Here is a 19,673-nt window from a genome sequence, read left to right as displayed (position 1 = left end):
TTGTCAATGCCGATGATGGTGTTCAAGTGGTGCTCCAGTTGTTTTGGGATTGCACCCAAGGCGCCTATTACTATTGGTACTACCCTTGCTTGCTTTTGCCACAGTCTTTCTATTTCTATATCTTTGTATTTTGTTATCTTCTCCAGTTCTTTCTCATCTATTCTGCTGTCTCCAGGCACTGCCACATCCACTATCCAGACTTTTTTGTCTTTTTTATCGACAATTGTTAAGTCCGGGGTGTTATGTTGCAGGTGCTTGTCTGTCTGAATTCTGAAGTCCCAGAGCAGTTTAATTTTATCATTTTCTATGACTTTCTCTATTTTATGATCCCACCAGTTTTTGCTTACAGGCAAATGATACTTCTTGCAGATCTTCCAATGCACCATTGTTGCTACTTTGTCATGCCGCTGCTTGTAGTCAGTCTGTGCGATCTTCTTGCAGCAGCTTACCAGGTGGTCCACTGTTTCTTCAGCTTCTTTGCATAGGCAGCACTTACTGTCTGTTGCTGTCTTCTCAATTTTGACTTTATATGCATTTGTCCTTAAGGTTTGGTCTTGTGCACCCAAAATTAGTCCCTCGGTCTCTCTTTTTTTAAATAATAATTATTATTATTATTATTATTAAGATTTGCAGTCTGTTCAGCCCATATATTTATATAGATTCAAAATGGTTATGTCCAAGGAAAGAAATTACAGTGAAGGACCAGCCCCAGCAGCCAGTAGGAAAGTACATATCCCAAAATACATTTTGTGAGGAACCTGCCCTGCTTCCATTTGCCCAGAAGCATCAGCACAGGGTTTTCATGTCTACTGCAGTTAGAAAAGAAATTATCCACTGAGGGCTTCTTAGCAAGGGGTTCTCCATGCTTGGATGGAGAACCTCTATCCTGTAGTAAAGGTTCATTGTCATAGAGCAGATGAACAGAGAACCAATAAAGGACTGGAGAAGAAGAACCCAAAAATCTGGTAAGGACCTATTAAAGGAAGATAAAGGAAGAGACTTACATCCATAGCCACGTGCTCAAGACATTTCAAATTAATTCTATGGCGCACACCTTCATTCCAGCTACCAAATGTTTCATAAAAAATATAAAGCAGATGGACGCAAAGGCAAAATTTGCTAGCAGGTTTTGCTGTAATAAGATTTCTGATATATATTTAACAATTTCTTCGTGTTTATCAATTATTCCAATTGCTTTGTCAATTTCAGCTACAGTTTCTAACCCTACTCACAGCAGCGTACCTAGAACTGTTTTAATCAGCTATTCTCCAAGTCAGGGTTCTTAATCTCTGATATTAGCCTACCTTCAGAAATTGAAGTGGAGAATTAGTGAAATATCATGCACATAAAATTATTTGAATGGTTCAAAAAAAGTAACATGGAAATGATTATGGTCTAATGCAGTGTTTCCCAAACTTGACAATTTTAAGGCATGTGGACTTCAACTCCCAGAATTCCACAGCCAGCAATGCTGGCTGTGGAATTCTGGGAGTTAAAGTCCACATGCCTTAAAATTGTCAAGTTTGGGAAACACTGGTCTAATGGGATTAACTTTGGACTCCTAAACATATTCGGCCATATGCCATTGAGTACTTGACCCAGAACTATATGGTGAAGGTGGCTAAGGATACCACAGAGGTTGCCTACATTATGGAATCTGAATTTGGCCTGGCATTTCAGGACTATGCCTTTTAGCCCAAAGAGATTGCTCACTTTTGATATGTACCAATGCTAATTAATTAAACAATAATGCTCATATAAAATGGACTAAATACTTGCCTTGTTCAGTTATTCTGAAAATAAATACAGTATGCATGTGAAAGAAAGTAAGAAGCAGTGGAGAAGTATACAGATAATATGATGGCATTAGCAGAAAGATAAACTCCAGGTTAAATATGCAGAGTAATATCTGATGATTAAGAAATAACCTATTGTTAAAACCAAACCAGCCAACCCAGAAATAACCTATTATTTGCTTATAAAATTTGGTGTATCATTTAAATCAAATCCCAGGAGAGCTACAATCCAGCTTGTTACACTTTCCAAATTGACTAAGAACTGCACATTGCAATGGATGATATGTTACACAATACACCGCTATGAACTAGAAGCTAGGTAGCATACTTACAGATGAATGCATTTAGTATGGGAAAAGCTGTAGTGAAAGGATCAGTTTCCTCAGATGCACAAACTCAAATGTTTAAGCTACCATAGACTATTTAACATGCCTTGATTCTGTTGAGTTATGTCAGATCTGATTAATATAGTTTGAATGATGCCCCTCCATCATTCAAACACTGTGATCCACATCATGCAAACTTCAGTGGTCCTGACTAAGTGTAAGTAGGAACGCTGCCTGCATACTGAAGATCAAAAGTGGTTGATGAACTGTCCTCCTGATCCCACATGTTCCCATCTAGGAGATGCTCTGAGTGTCCGATTATCTCAGGACACTACCAGAAATTTTCCTACTCTACATATTTTGTTATCACACATATGCACAAAGTTCTCAATATGTGTATGAAATAATTATCTAATGTAATCTACAGCTGGTCAGAGCTAGAGTTCCTTGATATTCTGCTAAAAACAAAAAAAGCTGCCACTAAACATCCAATTTCAACATCATGGTAGAAATAAATATATCTGCTCAGGAGTTATACCGCTACCCACTACTTGATCAGTGTTAAATATTTAGCAAGACTCACCTGGACGTGCATGAAAAAGGTCCCAAACACCAACAGAGCTGCTGCATGGACCACGTAGACTAATACACCAGGAGAACAAAAACCCTCTGCTGGCTTATACGAGTCATGATCTTGCGTGCCTACACTCTTCCTTCTCACCAGACCAAGTGTTAGACAGTGCCAGGGGTTGGCAGTGACGTACTGCCAGACTGCCCAAGAGCCCATCACAATAACAGGAGAAGCTAGTAGAAAGTTTGGGATCTGTTTGAGTTCAAAGTATCGGAGGAAGCCGACATTCCAGTAGGTATCTTGTATATAGGTGTAGAGCACAGGAAAGTTCCAGGAGCACCAGGGGGGCTTTCCACCATCTGAAGCTGCTACAAGATAGCCCTTGGATTCAGCCAACTGCAACAACGGCTTTGGAATAGTGTATCCCAGGCCAATATTGGGATGGCAGAACTTAAGGTAGGCATAGTACTGAAACAAAGTAAAAGGTAGGGCCACAGAGGCAGACATAAGCACCAAAGCAGCAGCCAGTTTTAGAAATTGGCCTTTCTTCTGCAACATGTTTTCGCTTGCTTGAAATCTGCAAGCAAAGAGTTTTGTCTGGGAATAAATGAGAAATCCTGCATTAATTAGCCCATTGGAACGTACTCCGCTGGCTAATGAAAAGAGAAGAAGGCTAACCCAGCAATGCCCTTTCTCGAGCCGCCACAAGGCAGCAAACACTAGGAAGGCAAACATGCTTTCTGAGTAAGCAGCTGCCATAAAGACATTTGCTGGAGTGAGGCAGAAGAGGATGGCCGACAGAAAAGCTCTCCTTCGGCACTGTAGGACTGCACAGCTGAGCTCATACAGAGTCCAAGAGGCTAAAACAGAAAAAGCAGCGTTGAGAAGAACTGCAGACAGGAGCAGACAGCTCCGGAAACAGAGAAAGCCTTGGAAGGGCCAGAAGATCATGCCTGCTACCACTTTTAGGGTCAGGGGGAAAAGGGGGAAGAAAGCACAGTTGTGCTCGTATACATAGCCATGCTCAGCTATGAACAAGAAGTGTTCTGCATCCCAGCGGGAGAGGCCGCCCAGGAACCATTCCGACAGCTGGTCCCAGAACCCAGGTTTACAGAGGCGGGAAGGAGAGAAGGCATCTGCGGCATGGTCAGGAATCAGGAGATTGAAAAGGGCCTGGGTGGGGAAAAAAAACAACAACAATAGCAGAAGATGGCAACTAAGCAAAGAAGACATGAAAAGATCTCGCTCATTCACCGTATTCTTTTCAAACCATTTAAGGGCAGAGGTGTTCATAGTCATAAACAGAAATAAACAGAGATGTATATTGCACCTACTGCAAAAGGACACTTGTGCTGCCATTTTACACTTTCATACATTAGATCAAATTGCATTCAGACCCCACTGGATTGCAATAAGGAAGGGATGTCAACAAAGTCAAACAGGCGGTCCTCAACTTACAACCATTTGTTTAGTGACAGTTCGAAGCTACAACAGTAATGAAAAAAGTGACCTATGACCGATTCTGTCACTTACGAGCATCACAGCAGCCTACAATCATGCATTCAAAACTCAGATGCTTGGCAACCGGCATGTATTTGTGACGGTTGCAGCATTCCAGGGTCATGTGATTGTCATGTGCCACCTTCCCAGCCAGTTTCTGACAAGTAAAGTTAGTGGGGGGGGGGAAGCTGGACTTGCTTAACAACCACCTGATTCACTTAACAACTTCCTAATTCACTTAACAACTGTGGCAATAAAGGTTGTAAATTTACCCCAATTTATGGTCATAAGTCAAGGACAATCTTTATTGGTATTGTATATGGAGGGATTATTAAAACAATATCTTATGAAAATAAGATTGCTTAAACGTGCTTACTCATCATTTGAGCACTTTTCAGCCAAATGTGTTAATATTCGCACTCCAGCATGTGCACTTGTATCGTAAGTAGTAAGTTTCTATTTTTCACAGTGAGAGGTTTATTGTGAAATCAACTGCTAGGTTTATGCATAATTCATCTCGAGTCATAGCCGTCAAGCATCATCCAAATTAGATCTCAATATGCAGTATTCTCAGGTAAAGCAGACAAAGGGAAACGCTTCTTGCCTTCCCTTCCACAAAAGAATTATGGAACTCACTGCAAGATGATGCAATGATGGCTGTTGGCTTTGGTGACTGTAAGTACGAAGAGTGAATATCAAAAGGAGGAGGAGCACGTGGGCAAATCTTTATACTTTTGTTAAGAGTTATATCCCACCTCAAAATTTCTGCCCCAACAACTATGTGCGGCAGGTTGGGTTGAGAGAGGGAGAGGGAGGGAGAGAGAGAGACAGAGAGAGACACAGACACAGAGACAGAGAGGGGGCCGAGGTCATCAGTTCAGCTTCTGCAGCTGAAGCTAGAACTGAATCTGGTCTCCTAGTTCAACTCATTAACTGCTACACTATACAGATAGTCCTCACTTAATGATCAGTTGCTTAGCAACCATTCAAAATTATGATGGATCCCGCCCCCAAAGATACTTATGACAAGGTTCTGGAATTCTGATAGCTGAAGCCCTCTAGACCTGCAGACACGTGATCTGCATTTCAGACACTTGGCAACCAGTTCACTTTTACTGCCAGTTGCAGTTGAAGTTCCACTCACAGGATTACACTTTACGATATTTTTTTTGCCATTTTCCAGTCTTTTCCAGAAAAAAAAAAACAATTATAGGAATGGACGGACTCTACAACTGCCACAAAAATCAGTCAGCCTCATGATTGCCTTGACTTACAACCATCATGACTTACTGGCTCTATTATGGTCGTAAGTTGAGAACTATCTGTACTAGTTTTTAATAGGATGGTTCTTCCTAGATTAGCCAATGTGGAATTTTAGGAAACTCGCTGGCTAAATACTATAGTTATGGCTCCTCTTAATTTACAAGATGCAGATTCTTTTCTCAGTTTTTTTAAGCATAATCTAAAGAACATCCTTATTTGTGGATGGACAGATAATATTACAATAATATTACTACTTATTATGTAATTATAGTTTTATAATTGATTTCTATGAATTATTTGGGGACTTGCCTGAAGCAGAAGTGTAATAATTCTGCAAAGTATTGCAAAGCAAACCACTTCTTGACAATGTGTGTCTCTACAATTCCTTAATGGCATCCTGGCCTTGAAGCCCGCTCATCAGATCATTGTAAACATCCATATAGGGAATGTCAGTAAGAAATGTCAGAAGCCTGAAACAAGAAAATACATTCAATGATACGAAGGCTATAATTTATTGCCACATTTACAAATTTGGCTATTGGACATTTGTGTCTGGTATTTCATTTTGCCTGCAGTGGAGAGTTTTGTCTTTGTGTGAAGCACAACTTCATTGTTGCAGACTTTGGGCTGGTCCTCCTGGCGATTTGCGTTTGAGAAGCCTGATCATGGTTGGTATATTTCTTCAGAGAATTGCATAAAAACTCATTTACAAAATATTAAGGATAACCTTTCCTTTAAAAGAAAAAGGAAAGAAATCCTTATGCAAAACTAAGCCAGGCTAATATGCTCCCTATTTTTAGCCACTTTATTGATTTTAAGAATAAACTTCCCCAATTATCAGGAGCTAAGGGGGGGGGGGAATCCTTTAAAATGGAATGATTAAATGGTTTGAAATTCCCAGCATTTTAAACCGGCTACCGCCAGAGGGAAGCAAATGCTCACTGTGTTCATAGTTCTCCATACAGTACAGTATATCAGTGTTCCTCAATCTTGGCAAGTTGAAGATGTGCAGATTTCAACTCCCAGAATTCCCAACCTAGCTGGGTGAGTATAAGGAATCCTGGAAGTCCACACACATCTTCAAGCTGCCAAGGTTGAGAAACACTGAGGTATACTGTTGTGACGATTAAAGTATAAATACTATATGTTATAGCACCAAATTTCTGGCTACAAGAGAAGCCTTTATGCAGCTTCTTACTCTTTTGCATTCTTGATATTCTGTTTGATTGGATTTTAGGCACTGGATAAAAAAGATGCTGCTTTTCTAGGTTTTGTGGTCTTGTGATTATACTACTGTTTTTAAATGCTATTAGTTAATATTGTGTTGTTTAATCTTTTATATTATCCTGTTATCTATGATGTTGAAAATATTGAAAATCAGGATTAAAATATTTAAAATAAGTACAGAATAGGAGTGAGTAAAACCAAACCATGTTGTTAGCTTTCAAAATTCAAACATGTTTAATGAGATTTTCCTTGATTGTCTTTGATAATCTATCATCAGAAATCAGTCTTAATTAAGTTAATAATTTCTGGTAGATATTGAAGCTCAGAAAAATCATATACAACAATGTAACTTTTAAGACTATACTCTTCCATTCAGTTTTTAAGATCTGCAATTTTTTTCTTACATCATTTAAGCAAATATTCTCGTCTTCCTCAGAACTTGGGAGAAATGGCTTTCATTCTTATATATTTAATCTATCAGTGGCAATAAGACTATCTAGCCATATAATTGCTCTGAAGAATCTGGAGAAGTTTTCCATTATGGCCGCAAAGCTGTACTTGCATGTAAAGCCTCAAAATCCCAGTGTTAGGCTGATTATCCAAAACTAATCCAAGGAAAGAAACTACTGTCAGAATGAGGAATACTTTAAATTCATAACCATATGAATAAAGATACTTACTTTAAACAAACATAGAACAGAGACTGGTGATTTGGTTTGCCCAGGTTAAACTTGACAAATCTAGCTGGACCAAAAACAGATCCACACAAACAAATCTATTTCTTCTCTGTCATATAGAGGCTTCTTCTGATTTAATCTACCATATATACAGACATATACACGCTTTTATTATTTAAAGAAAATGATTTATATTATGAGAATAATGACTTATCTAGCTCATTTGAAACCAAGGCAGGAGCTTGCCAACACATCTAGGCACAGCTTCCTAACATGGTTCCCAATACTGTACACTGTAAAGTTCATACACTTCATTTTCAACATTCTGCATTCATATATAGAAATGTGAAAACGTAAACCTGAGGACAATATATCTATGTAATCTATATCAAAACAGAAAAATACCTTCAGAACTGACAGAAGAATAAACAATCCCAGCCGCCAAATAATTAAGTTGTTTGCATGGATTTAACTGTTACCATCTATTGTCATTTTACTCCTCATCAGACATAATCTTTATCCAAGCAAAGCTGATTTCAGGTTTCTGTAAACAGAAAATGTTGATGCTCAGAAAATGATAGTAGTAAGCCAAATATTGTAGTTAAAGACCTGTGTACATTATAAAAAGTAAGATTTGGGGCTCATTATAATATGTAAACACAGTCTATAACAATGTTTTTCAACCCTGACTATCTTAGAACATTTAAAATTTGAGACTGGTCTATATATGCTCTGACATTCATGTCCTTCATCTACATCTACAAATTTCCTTCATCCTCAGTCCCTCTTGGCTTCCTTACCCTGTCTCCCCCCTTCTCTCCCTCTCCCCATAAATTGCTCCTTAAATAGTGCAATTAGCTGTTCTGCAGTCCTTCCACGAATTCTGCAGCAAAGAACTTCAATTTCATATTAGCTTTTTTTACCAGCAAGGAAGATCATTCATTTAGGAATGGTAGAAAAAAACATTGCACTATCACATTTTTGTTTCTGGGATGTAATCTGAAAAACATGAAAATAAATTTGGTATTTTCAAAAAGAAACCACGACTGCTTGAAAACACATTTTAAAAGATTACATGGGATTAGACTGCCTCTGACTCACTTCATGTGCTAAGCAATTCAGATCATATTTTATGCCTGATTTCATATTATCCAAGTCTTTATTACAAGCTCTAATGCTGGATTTACAGTATGCAATATAGTAAAAAAGGTGCTACAAAATAAATAAGGCTATTCATTTCTGATCTAACCTTTTTCTTATTATCAAATCATACATTGTAAGATCTGAATAGAAATTATAGCATTTTTGTAATCTCTCAAGGAAAATACTGGCATTCAACAATGTGGATCAACAAAAGCAAGCGAATTGTTTTTCTGTGTTTTTTTTTTAAGGAATATCTTTTTCTGGATTAATATGCCAGCAAAATCATTTATTATTTATTAAATTTGTAAGATGCCCAAATCATCATAACATTTCTAGGCTAGGGGTCCCCAACCCGCAGTCCGTGGACCAGCTCCGGTTTGCAGCATGCCAGCAACCAGGCCGTGCAAACAAGCAAAGCCTCATTGCGGGATGCAGGTGGCATGCAAGACCACGCCATCTCTGGTCCATGGAAAAACCTCTCTCCACGGAACCGGTCCCTGGTGCCCAAAAGGTTGGGGGCCAATGTTTTAGGCAACATGTAATGATACAAGAGACTGTTTAAAAACAAAGGCAAATGAGAAAACAGTAATCATAATAACTTTGAGACTCTACAAAGCCACCTTTGAGACTCTATAAAGATAAATAAAATCCATCAATCAATCAATCACAAAAGCAGAATCACAAATCACTCTAGCCTAGGACTGCACTGCTTTACTTTTAATAATTTATTCAGCAAAATTGCTCAACAAGTGAAAAAAGCCACTATAATTACATAGGGAATATTATGTTAAAAGCTTCACAAAAAGCTGAATAATTGTAGAAGCCACTGCAAAGTCTAAACTGCATCATGCAGTCATTTATTTATGCCAGTGTTTGATTTTAAAATACGAAACATGAACAAAAGCAGAAATATCTCCCTAGTACTTGACCTTGGATTATGTTTTAATCTTCCTTTCACACTTCAGTGCAGCAGCTTGCATACGTATAGGAAACTGTCACTACTGCATACATCAAATCAGCTGTGAAAAGTGATGCAGGTCAATTCCAATTTTAAAAGGGGACAATTCTACGAACACTCACAGATAAGCACGTTAACTGCAGAGTTTCTTATTTCTAGCAAGTTTGTACTGTATTACAACTATAGTTTAGTTGCTCATTTTAGCAGGTAAGACCAAAGTAGACTACCTAGTGTAGGAACAAGTAACCATAAAACATGCCACAGCAGTTTACATATAAAAGTTCCTATTCTATTTAAGTATTCCTTGGTTGTTGTTTTTTTAAAGCAGATCCTGAGGAAGCATATGATTTAAATGTACTGGATTATAGATCTAATCTTTATTACAACTTCCTTTGTTACATGCTCTCCACATATGCAGAGTTCTCCCAGCATTTGACACCGAAGTGCCACTAAAGATGCTAAGTTATAATTAATCCTTTGAGCAAGAATCCCAGTACACGATCTAGAAGGTGCTATACTGGGAGAGGCAGTATTAAAGGGGTGTTGGGGAACAGGGGTGCAAGCCACTTTTCCTGAGATTTTGCACTATTAGCTGAACCAAGGTTTTGATGTAAAAGGAAAGGGTTTTTCTACTAAGTCAGTTTGTCTACCTATCTTACCAATCATCTTTTCCCACTAGCAATAAGGACCTAAGAAAGTAGGGTTTTCTATCATCAGATATTTTCAAAATGCAAATTACATCCTCTTTCATTAAAATCACCCCTCTTTTCCTCATGTATAGAAATTACTTAGCTCCACCTTTTCTCTAACAGAAATGCATGTGAACCTACAATCGTTGTATTCCCCTCCTCTCAAAAAAAGACAAACCCAAAAAAAGGGGGGGGGAATCTGAAAGGTTCATAAGGATATAAAACTAATTGTTTATATTTATAAATTTGCTTTGCAAAGAAAAATTCACTGTCAAACTTTACAAAAACATATTCTATTAAAAATATTAATTTACTCTGACAATTCAATTTCTGTATTCTTCACATGAAAGACTGTGCGTTGTGGTATTTTTTGTACAGCAAAAGTTAAATAAAGGACAAAAGTGAATTTTTGAAAAATAAATAAACCTAAAGGACAGCTTTCTGAAACAAAGGACTGTTCCTTATAATAAAGGGCATATGGTCACTGCATGTACCTCCCATGTATATCTATTAACCCAACAAGCCCTGTATGTTGACTCAAAACAAGGTAGATTTATTCCTTTTCAAAATACACACAAAACTACCTCACTACCTAGTCCAGTGGGTAGTGAACACTAGCCCTTAGCATGAAAGTATCACGCAAACTCAGCAAAACAATGAATTATATCTCTGAGCAGCCTAGGTGGGCCGTGAGGCTGTCTGGGCGACTTTCTCTGAGCCCAACCGTCTCAGTCCCAGATGGATCGAGGAGTCCGCCTCTTCCATCAACCCCAAACCCTTGGGAACACTGGGAAAGCAGAACAGCTTCTACTACTTCCCCAGACTGGACTAGAGGGTAGAAGGGGCCAAAGGAGAGTATAGAAACGGGGGGGGGGGGGGAAAGACCTGGAAAGGGAGGGGCGGATGGGGCTATAGCTACAGGTAAGAAGAAGGGAGCCCATAGGATAGATCATAGCCAATAGGTGGTGCCCATGCGGGGCGGTGCTTCTGCGACCAGACCGTCCGGGGAAATGTAAGAGTCGGCCCAGTCCCCCCACTGCCCACCCCTGCAGGGCGGTGGCGCCCCCGCCCCACGCTGGACTTCAACCACCCAACTCGCTCCCCGCACACTCACAGATCCCATTCTTCCTACTTCCGGGTTTTCCGGAAAAGCACGTGGCTCTTGGCGCCCGCGCAGTAACGGCAGGTAGCCGCCCTTCCGGCGTTAAAACGCAGAATCATCGATAATAGGAGAGAGAGAGGGGCAAAAGACGAGTTTCACCATAGAGTTCTAGAGTGGAGGGTGACGAAATAATGTTGGAGTATAATTTATTTTTCTCAGAACTAGAGGAAGAGAGATTAAAAATATGTGCCAGAAGTAAATTGTTCGACTTTAGTTAACTCAACTCATGGACCTTTTAAGTCGCCATAAAACTTTTTGAGGTTTTATAAGCCCAATGGCTTGGAGCTGATAAAGACGTTGAAGTCCGATTAGGCGTGAGTCTTCCCAGTAAGGATACAAGAAAAGAGTCTGTCTAACCCGCGGTTACCCTTACAGTGCATTTTCCAATAGTTGACTGAATTTCTTTGCGGGGTAATAAACTGCCGCCGTTCAACGAATAGGCTTGCATATGGATGTGAAGCAAGAGACGCCATATTTGTTAAGGGAGTCAGAACCGACGTTGCGAAGGCCTTTCTGCCGTAGGACAGAGTGAAGCGGCTGCAAGCTTCCTCCCGCGGATTTAAATACTGCAAGGGAATTGTGAAGCAGGCACGCGTGACTTTCTTCACTGGCAAATTCAGTACAGAAAGGTTTATTGGATAAAAAAACAACCGAAAATCCACTTCTGAGGCTCAGCTCTTGTATGGAGTGATAGCACTGGAGCCTTACTTTCAGAGGTTTCTATTATAGTTCCCAGAATTCCTTACCGGCGTTTGCTATGTAGTCCAAAACAGCTAAAGATGAGCAAACATTAAATCCTGCTTTACGCTGCCATAAGAGGAGAGCATTGATCCTGTTTTTAATTGCGAGCTCGCACACTAAGGAAAGTAGAGAGGCTTCTTTCCACCACTTAACAGAATAACAAGAGTTGCAGGAGGTATTCTAGTCCAATCCCCAGTTCAAGCAGGAAAACTTGTACCATTTCAGACAAACGGTTGTCGGATCTAAACTTCTTACGGTGCAGCTTTATTTCACATGCAATTCTCTCTTTCTTTGGAGCATTTTAACTACAGTAGGACTACAGTACTACTACCTTCTTGGTATTTGAAGTAAACTTAGGGTCCACAAATTCCATTCCTAACTATTGCTTTGGTTTACTGTCCAACTCCAAGTCAAGAATACCAGGAAACCGATATACATATTCATAACATAATATTCATAAAGATAATACTCCCCCAAATCCTTTCAAACTAAAACTTTAAAAAAAGCTGAATTGACTTTCCTCTGAGTGTGAAAGAAATGCTGAACATGTTCATGTATAATGGCATTGACATTTGGGAATCAAATCCATGCTTGTAACAAGTTTTACCTGCACAAAAATCTTTTTGTAAAAAAAACCCAAAAACAGATATGACATATTTAAGTTGATTCACACAGTACTAAGCCAGTTGAATGTTCATCATATTTGTGCATAAATAATGGTGAAAGTTTTCCCTATGTAAAATAACTAACCAACAACTTTGTGGCTTTGCGTTGTTTCTCAATTTTAGCAATTTTAAGACGATTGGACTTCAACTCCCAGAATTCTGAAAGTTGATGTTCGGTTAGAAGTTGCCAAGGTTGAGAAATACTACATAGTGTGTGAATCCAGCTTTAGAGGAGTTTAAAATGAGCTTTCCCCACCCTGATGCCCTCCTTGGCTTTTGATTTCAATTCTCATAATTTCCTGTTAGCATGACAGCAGCCAAACTGGCTAAGAAATAATAAGCATGAAGTTCAATGTACTGTATCTGGAAATCTTCAGGTTGAACAGGACTGCTTTAAATACTGCTGACTATGGCAAACTGCTGTGTCTTTTTGATCAGCAACACAGCTATTTCTCAAAAAAATCTAGGTGAATTCACACAATTGATAAGAGAATCCACTGCAGCACTTAATTTCTAGATTTTTGTAAGGGTTTAAAAATAGAATCAAGCCAAGGCTCATCTTAGCCCATCATTTTGTTTCTCACAGCAGTGTTAGGGATGAAATACACATCTGCCATTGTTCCCTTGTAACTGCTACTTGGAGGCATGCTGACTTCTGACCTCAGGCTGAAACTTCTCTGCTGTAAAGGCCTACAAATTCTCAGAGCCACACTGAATTGTTGCCACCTATTGATGAAATAATATCTACCCTATTAGAGCAGTATTACAAACATTCAGATGTCAAATCCTCAGGCAGATGATAGTGTACTTAATTAAAGAATAAGCTGCTGACTGCTGAAGCGTATTTTAACTGCCAAGGAAAAGAAAAACTTAACTGACCTTGGATCCTACACAACGATGGTAGCAAGATGGAGGATTTATTCTTCTATTCATGCTACAAAATAGCTTTCTTGAGTAAACACGAGCCTTTTCATATTGCCTAATTGAAGGTAACTTAAAAGCTACTTTTATGCTCCCAAACATTTTGGGGAGATTCAAAGCAGTGCATCGCTGTAATAGTTAATCAGTTATAATACGTCCATGAACATTTCAAATTTGAAAGCAGTCTTGTGGAGCAAACACCCAGTCTCTCCGAATAGTAGCTCTTCAGGTCCTTCAATGGGGGAAGAGGCCTGATCTTGCTTGTGAGCGTCCCAGAGCATCCTACTTGGCTTCTAGGTGAAACAAGGTAATGTAGGATAGAAACTAGCAGCCAGAGGGCAGAGTTAAATGAGGAATTAGCTTAGAGTCCCTACACAGCCATAAGAGGAGGTAGCTCAATCCACCTTGAATGCTGTTAAACCTTAACTAGCTTACCCAGGTGCAAACCATTAGTCTGAGAAGATACCTTTAGCAATAAATCAATATGGAACTTCTGCCTGTGATTCTGGTTTTTCCACACCTGACAGGCAAGCAGTCTTCCCTAACCTACCCCTTCCAGGTATTTTAGATTCTCATTTTTCCCAATCAACCAGCATGGTCACTGGTCATGGACATTTTAGTTCCAATCCTACCTAGTACCGGTAGTAGCCAGGATAGGAAATCTTGATTTGAGGATGACCAGTCTATTCTTCAAATGGTAGCCGCTTAAGCCGATGATCAAAACAGGATTGCATGTCACGCATTAAATTGGTTGGACTTACTCCCACTTCAGTTAGTGGGACTTTTAAGTCACAAATTTTCATATTGATTTTATGAGGCCTCCATATAACTAGTACTGCTGTTCTCTTAATATTTATTTGCGGTAACTTACTATTAAAGTACTGGGCTTTGCACACTATGTACTACTTTATTCTGCAACTGTTAAAATACTTATGCAAGTTATAAAAACAGAAGAGGTACAAGAACACAGCACATTTTTGACACATAGTTGACTTTTCACAGCTTAGTCTTGAGAGGGGGCTTTTTAATGAGCGGGGAAACAGTGCAAGTTGGTGCTGCTTGGTACACATGTACATCAGTTGATTTACCAATTGGATGTATAAATCTGCCTTTAACTCTTCTTCCTTCTCTAATTGTCTTTAAGAGCTTGGTAGTCTTGCCAGGAAAATATTGATTTGGCTCTTTTTCAGCTCTCAATTAACAGAGGTCTGCTACTCTTGGTTTTGCACAATTAAATTGTTACTTATCTGGCAAAAGGTTTACCATGCTCTTGTTAATTCTGCATTAAAGTAGCTTATTATTATTTCCTACTGAGTCAATAGGACACTACTTCAAAAATAGCAAGCACCAAAAAAAAAAAAAAAGATACAGACCAGTATTCCATATTGAGTAGGCTAAATAAGTTGTCCTAATATTTTCTACCCATCCCCTTACCCCTTTAAAACAGCTGAAGACTGAGCTTTTAAACTGTGAACAATGGACTACCAATTAATAAGGATCAGGCTATTATATTCAAAGCAGCTCTTCCCTGATTTTAAAACAAATCCTAGCCATGTATGTATTCAAATTTTTAATTGTGCATTTATTTAGCCTAGAGAAACATCTAGATTACATCTGGTTGATATTAGGATGCCCAAAATGGCTTATATGATCATTGAGAATGAAAACCCTCACAAACATCTTACCAAGATTTAATGTACATTTATTCTTAACACGTGGAACATATAGTATAAAGATTTCATACTGAATAAATGATATTCATTAAGCCAAAAAAGGAAAAAGGGAGGAATTTACATCAAGTTTTTAGCTACATCGTCTGAAATACAAATATGCAGAATTCATCACTGAAAAAATTTAATTGTGTTTCTTCATCAGGAACTTCAACTGAACCTAGAACTTTTTCACACCTCGATTAGAAAGGAAAAGAAACAAAACGAAACAAACAAAAAAAAAACCCCAGGAAAATAAAACTATTAAGTTGATTGGCTGCTGAGACAGCAATGACTTTATACACAGACCTGTACAGCATCCTCCAGAGGCAAAAGAAAGGGGGTGGGGGTGGGGAAGGGGAAGAGAAAGAGAAAGAGAAAGAAAGATTTCTGGCAAGAGATTAAATAATTGGTGTCTCGCTTTTGCAGGTCATCAACTTGTTTAACTCGTCATACTATAAAGGGGTGGCAGGGAAAAGGGGAACAAAACTGCAAGGAATCTGAGGGCATGTGCAATGTACAACATCATATATATATATACACACCTGGCAGCTGTCAGGCTGCAGCTAAAGGTTAAAACCAGTTCTAAGAGGTGATCTCAGGGTTATTCATACAATCAAGGAGGAAGAGAGAAAGAGGTCAGGGTGTTGTAGGTTCACACATGATACTTTGGGGGAAAAGCCTTTTTTTCTCCTCAACATTAACTAAAAACATTTTTAAAAACTACAGTTTGCTGCTGATCCAGCTTTTTTTCTTCAATGTGAGACATTATTACAGTATGTTTACAGTTTAAGGTGTACAGTACATGAAGTTCTACACTCTACTGCACAGGCCTCCATTGGACAAGGTCTGTTAACAACTGGTAGCTTCTTGGTTCCTGCAAGATTGTGAATGTACAACGATAAACCACACAAAGAGTTCAGCAGTCACTTTTTGTCCTTCAGAGTTTACCATTAAAAACAGCTATGAAAGTAGTGCCTGTCGATGCGTTAACAGGACAAAGTTTTTTTCCCCAAACTCACTGTAAACAACAGCAACTTTGGTTAAAATAAAAAAAGTCTTTTTTTTTTTTAAATGTAGGCAGAACTTTTGTGTCCTTGAACAGGGGGTTAGGATAGATCTCAAGGGCAGAGGTGAGGGCAGGGGGAATCTCTTTTCCCCAAGGTAGAAGCAGGACAGCGCAGGGCAGACAGTGGATTCTGAGGTGGTTTTGCATAAATAAAGGGCAACAATCAGTTTCTAAGTCCTCCATTCACACACACACACACAAGGGGTATAGGCATCCCACGGCTGTCATGATTGGCCAATTAAAAACAGTACATCACAAATAACTTGCGAAACCAATGAGTTCATCAGAGGTGACACAGAGATGTCCAACAGCCGTGATTCGTATAACGTGAACTCTGAGTGGTTCTCGTCCACTTTGGCCAGGGCGAGCAGCGCACGAGCTGCCCGACGCATCATGTCCACACTGGTCGGCTCAAAGGGAGGGTTCTGCATGTGCATCAAGCTCGCTTGGCTCTGCTGGAACTGAGTAGCTGCCAGGCTATCCTCCAAAAAGCCCAACAGATTGCCAATGCTGCCCTTCTGCACGGCAATGGCTCTAGCTGCCAAGCTGTCACCCTGTGCCAAATTGGCCAGTAGTACCACAGCCATCTCCCGACATACGGGATTCTTTCGGTCACTAAGAAAACGCACCATGGTGCTGTAGAGTTTCTCCAAGCGATTAAAAGGTGGCGTTGCAAGGATCAAATCCACATTGTTGTCCTGGATGCTGAGTTTGCTGAGGGTTTCCAAAACCAGTCTCTGAGGCGAGAGGACAGCATTAGGCCCAAGGGTTGGGAAAGGGTCTTGGGCTTCTGCTGAAGGACACACTGCCCAATGGAGAAGTCCATCCAGTATAGGCAAACAGATGCTCTCTGGATAGGGAGAAAGGTCCAACTGGCCAGAGATGTTGGCCAGCGTGACCAAAGTGTTTTCACGCAGCATCTCCAGGCAGTCCCACCACCACTCCACTTTGTTGCAGCTCACTCCTTGGTCCTGCTCCTCTTCCTTCTCATACGTCAGGGGTGCCTGCTTGCGTTCTGGGTGCTTATGGTGCAAGAGAATCAGTTTCCCTAGGATCAACAGCAGACCAGGATGTTTTGACATCTCAAAATCATTGCCTGGCACAAATGATAAACTCCTGATGATGTTAGATACACAGATGCAGCGTTTAGACAGCGAGTCCTGCCAGTCCAGAAGCGTGCAGAGGGGCGTTTCGTCTTTACTGTGAGGTTCGTCCTCCAATATTTTGATATTTCTATGGCTCTGAGCTGGACTAATGCCAAATGGAAATTTGCTGCTTTCCTTCGTTACCTCCACATTTTTGACCACCTCCTCTTCTGCCAAGGACGCTGGTCGGACTGAAAGCATGTCATCCATAGTAGCTGTTATCCTCTTCTCTGGAGGACCATCAGGTGCAGAGGACTCTCCCTCTCGAGTGACAGGGTTGCCCTCGGCTACAGAGCGTTTTCTCAAAACAGAGTTGCAGGAAGCTCGTTTATGAGTCAGCGATAACTCCAATTTGCTTTCAAAGTGGGTCTGGATGTGTTCAGTGGTGTCTCCCCCACCAATCCGCCAGTGCAACAGTCCACTCTCAAATTCCTGTACCCGGCCAAGCTTATCTGAATAATCTACCACGAATGGATCGTTCTTCTGCACTATCTTGACTGGAAGTTTGTCAAATTTACTGACTAGCTTCTCCTCGTTACTTTCTAGAGGTGCTGTGACTTTATTTGCAAAAGCAGCCTCTTCCTCCCCTTCTTCCTCCTCTTCCTCCACCTCGCAGTTAGAATTCTGTCGCTCTTCTTTCTCCACTCCTTCAGGAGAATTTGAAGATTGGCAACACCTTTCAGGATCCAACAGAGTTCTTTGCCCTGGATCGCCCACCTCATATTCCTTCAGGATTCCAAAGATTTCAATGAGGCAACGTCGGAAATATTCCACCAATAGTTCCAACAATCCTGGCAGCTGGAAAACAAATAGGACATCCGAGCAGATTAAAAGTAGCACAATATACACAAGTACAGAAATTTCAGACCGTTAAGATGGCCACCTAAACAACCCCTTTTTATTCAAATAGCTTGTTTACTACCTTTCACAAATGCATCCATTTTGTGGTGTTCACAGTTCACTCAATATAATCCCACAGCGGTCTTTAATCCTGCCCCAGGTCAGAAAATCTTGTCCTGGCCCTTCTTTAGGACTGGCCGTGCTCCCACCAGCCGCAGAGACTAGAAATTATAGCCCCAAAGGAATATCCCATGCCACATATCTTGCCCAGTGCTGTTCTAAAGAAACTTTACGCTCAGAGGAATCCTCTCACTGTTCTTGACAGAGTTAAGAACAATGAGCTAAATGCATCAAAAAATTGAGGTAAAGTAATTTCACACACTCAAGTAAAGCATGAAAAAGAAAAAAGCCAGATCTCCTGAGTGATGGTTCAGAAAATAAATCAGATAGTTGGTGTTCAATCTGCTTCAACTTACTTCTTTGGAGGTAAAATAAATCTTACATTTATTTATCATATTTTTAAACTGTCCATCTCCCTCACAGAACGAGAGTCACACAATGGAATATATATGGCTCCTGATGATAATCTAAGAACTAGTATCTGAAGCAAGGGACAGGTTTTGGCACATTCTCCTTACAGAAGCAGAGCCGATAACCCTAAATTAGTAGCACTCAGGAGAATTCTGTCTAGATCTTATGAATGAACAGGGCTGAACTTCATTGCTTACTCTATGGTAAACTTTGCCTCATTTTTGTTATTTATTCAGAAGTAAATCAAATACCATAACTAATGTTGGAAGAATCAGTTGTTTTTTTTTTATATAGAAAATGGTAGGTAAAGAATAGTTTCCAAGCAGTTTGCTGAATCAATTATACTGAATCTGTCATGGTGCAAACTTGTACAGTTCGTTTTGTGAGATGCATTTCAGAAAGTGAAAGAAAGCAATGGCTTATCAGATAGGGATTCTAAGGTATTTCGAGTTCCTTTGTTCTGCAGACAGGACAGCCGAGTGTGACCTGAGTGTTTGTACTTTAAGTGCATTCTGAAGCAAGAACGTTTTGTTTTCAGAAGGCCTTGGGCTGCCTTATAACTAGTATTTATAATGATGCTCAGATAAAAATTGAACTCTCCTGACCCGTATCAAGCCTAATTTGCTCAGGTTACTTTACTTTGTAGAATTTCTTTCTTTCTAGTTATTAAAAAGCAGCCAGGATGAAAAACTGTATCATAGCTTTCTTTCAAGTAGCATCATTCAGAAGTAATGGATTGC

At 39.8% G+C, this 19,673-nt stretch overlaps 2 protein-coding genes across 5 annotated transcripts in view; both read right to left on the bottom strand.

Moving 5' to 3' along the window:
* Window positions 1–506: 506 nt before the first annotated feature.
* On the bottom strand, window positions 507–11,316 carry PIGV (phosphatidylinositol glycan anchor biosynthesis class V). 4 transcript variants are annotated; one of them, XM_039334218.1, is made up of 6 exons: window positions 11,265–11,282; window positions 8,284–8,359; window positions 7,766–7,904; window positions 5,766–5,926; window positions 2,706–3,866; window positions 507–973 (listed from the first exon to the last, which is right to left on the bottom strand). In XM_039334218.1, the coding sequence occupies exons 4-6, from the start codon at window positions 5,850–5,852 to the stop codon at window positions 671–673; spliced, it is 1,551 nt and encodes a 516-aa protein (XP_039190152.1). In that variant the 5' UTR covers window positions 5,853–5,926; window positions 7,766–7,904; window positions 8,284–8,359; window positions 11,265–11,282; the 3' UTR covers window positions 507–670. The 4 variants fall into 4 exon arrangements, with proteins under 4 accessions (XP_039190152.1, XP_039190153.1, XP_039190150.1 ...); XM_039334219.1 differs by lacking the exon at window positions 11,265–11,282 and adding an exon at window positions 9,433–11,005; XM_039334216.1 differs by lacking the exon at window positions 8,284–8,359 and having other exon boundaries at window positions 11,265–11,316.
* A 4,004-nt stretch (window positions 11,317–15,320) lies between these two features.
* ARID1A (AT-rich interaction domain 1A) overlaps window positions 15,321–19,673 on the bottom strand; it is a 92,458-nt gene continuing 88,105 nt past the window's right edge. The window contains exon 20 of the mRNA XM_039334215.1: window positions 15,321–18,360. Coding sequence (XP_039190149.1) covers window positions 16,642–18,360 — 1,719 coding nt within the window. The 3' untranslated portion in view covers window positions 15,321–16,641. The remainder of the gene's footprint in view (window positions 18,361–19,673) is intronic.

Source organism: Crotalus tigris, unplaced genomic scaffold (assembly GCF_016545835.1).
Source record: "Crotalus tigris isolate CLP2741 ecotype Arizona unplaced genomic scaffold, ASM1654583v1 scf7180000017628.32516253702:7417878, whole genome shotgun sequence".
Classification (NCBI taxonomy): domain Eukaryota; kingdom Metazoa; phylum Chordata; class Lepidosauria; order Squamata; family Viperidae; genus Crotalus; species Crotalus tigris.
The sequence above is the reverse complement of the archived record's forward strand: the minus strand, read 5'-3'. Positions and strand labels throughout refer to the sequence as shown.

What these genes read in the sequence shown, in the direction of transcription:
- PIGV (XM_039334216.1), bottom strand. Translation starts at nt 5,852, where the DNA reads ATGCCATTAAGGAATTGTAGAGACACACATTGTCAAGAAGTGGTTTGC. An exon ending in TTATTACACTTCTGCTTCAG is followed by an intron (nt 3,867 to 5,765) that starts GCAAGTCCCCAA and finishes TTCCCCACCCAG; the next exon opens with GCCCTTTTCAATCTCCTGAT. An exon ending in CCTTTTTCATGCACGTCCAG is followed by an intron (nt 974 to 2,705) that starts GTGAGTCTTGCT and finishes TTCCTTTAATAG; the next exon opens with GTCCTTACCAGATTTTTGGG.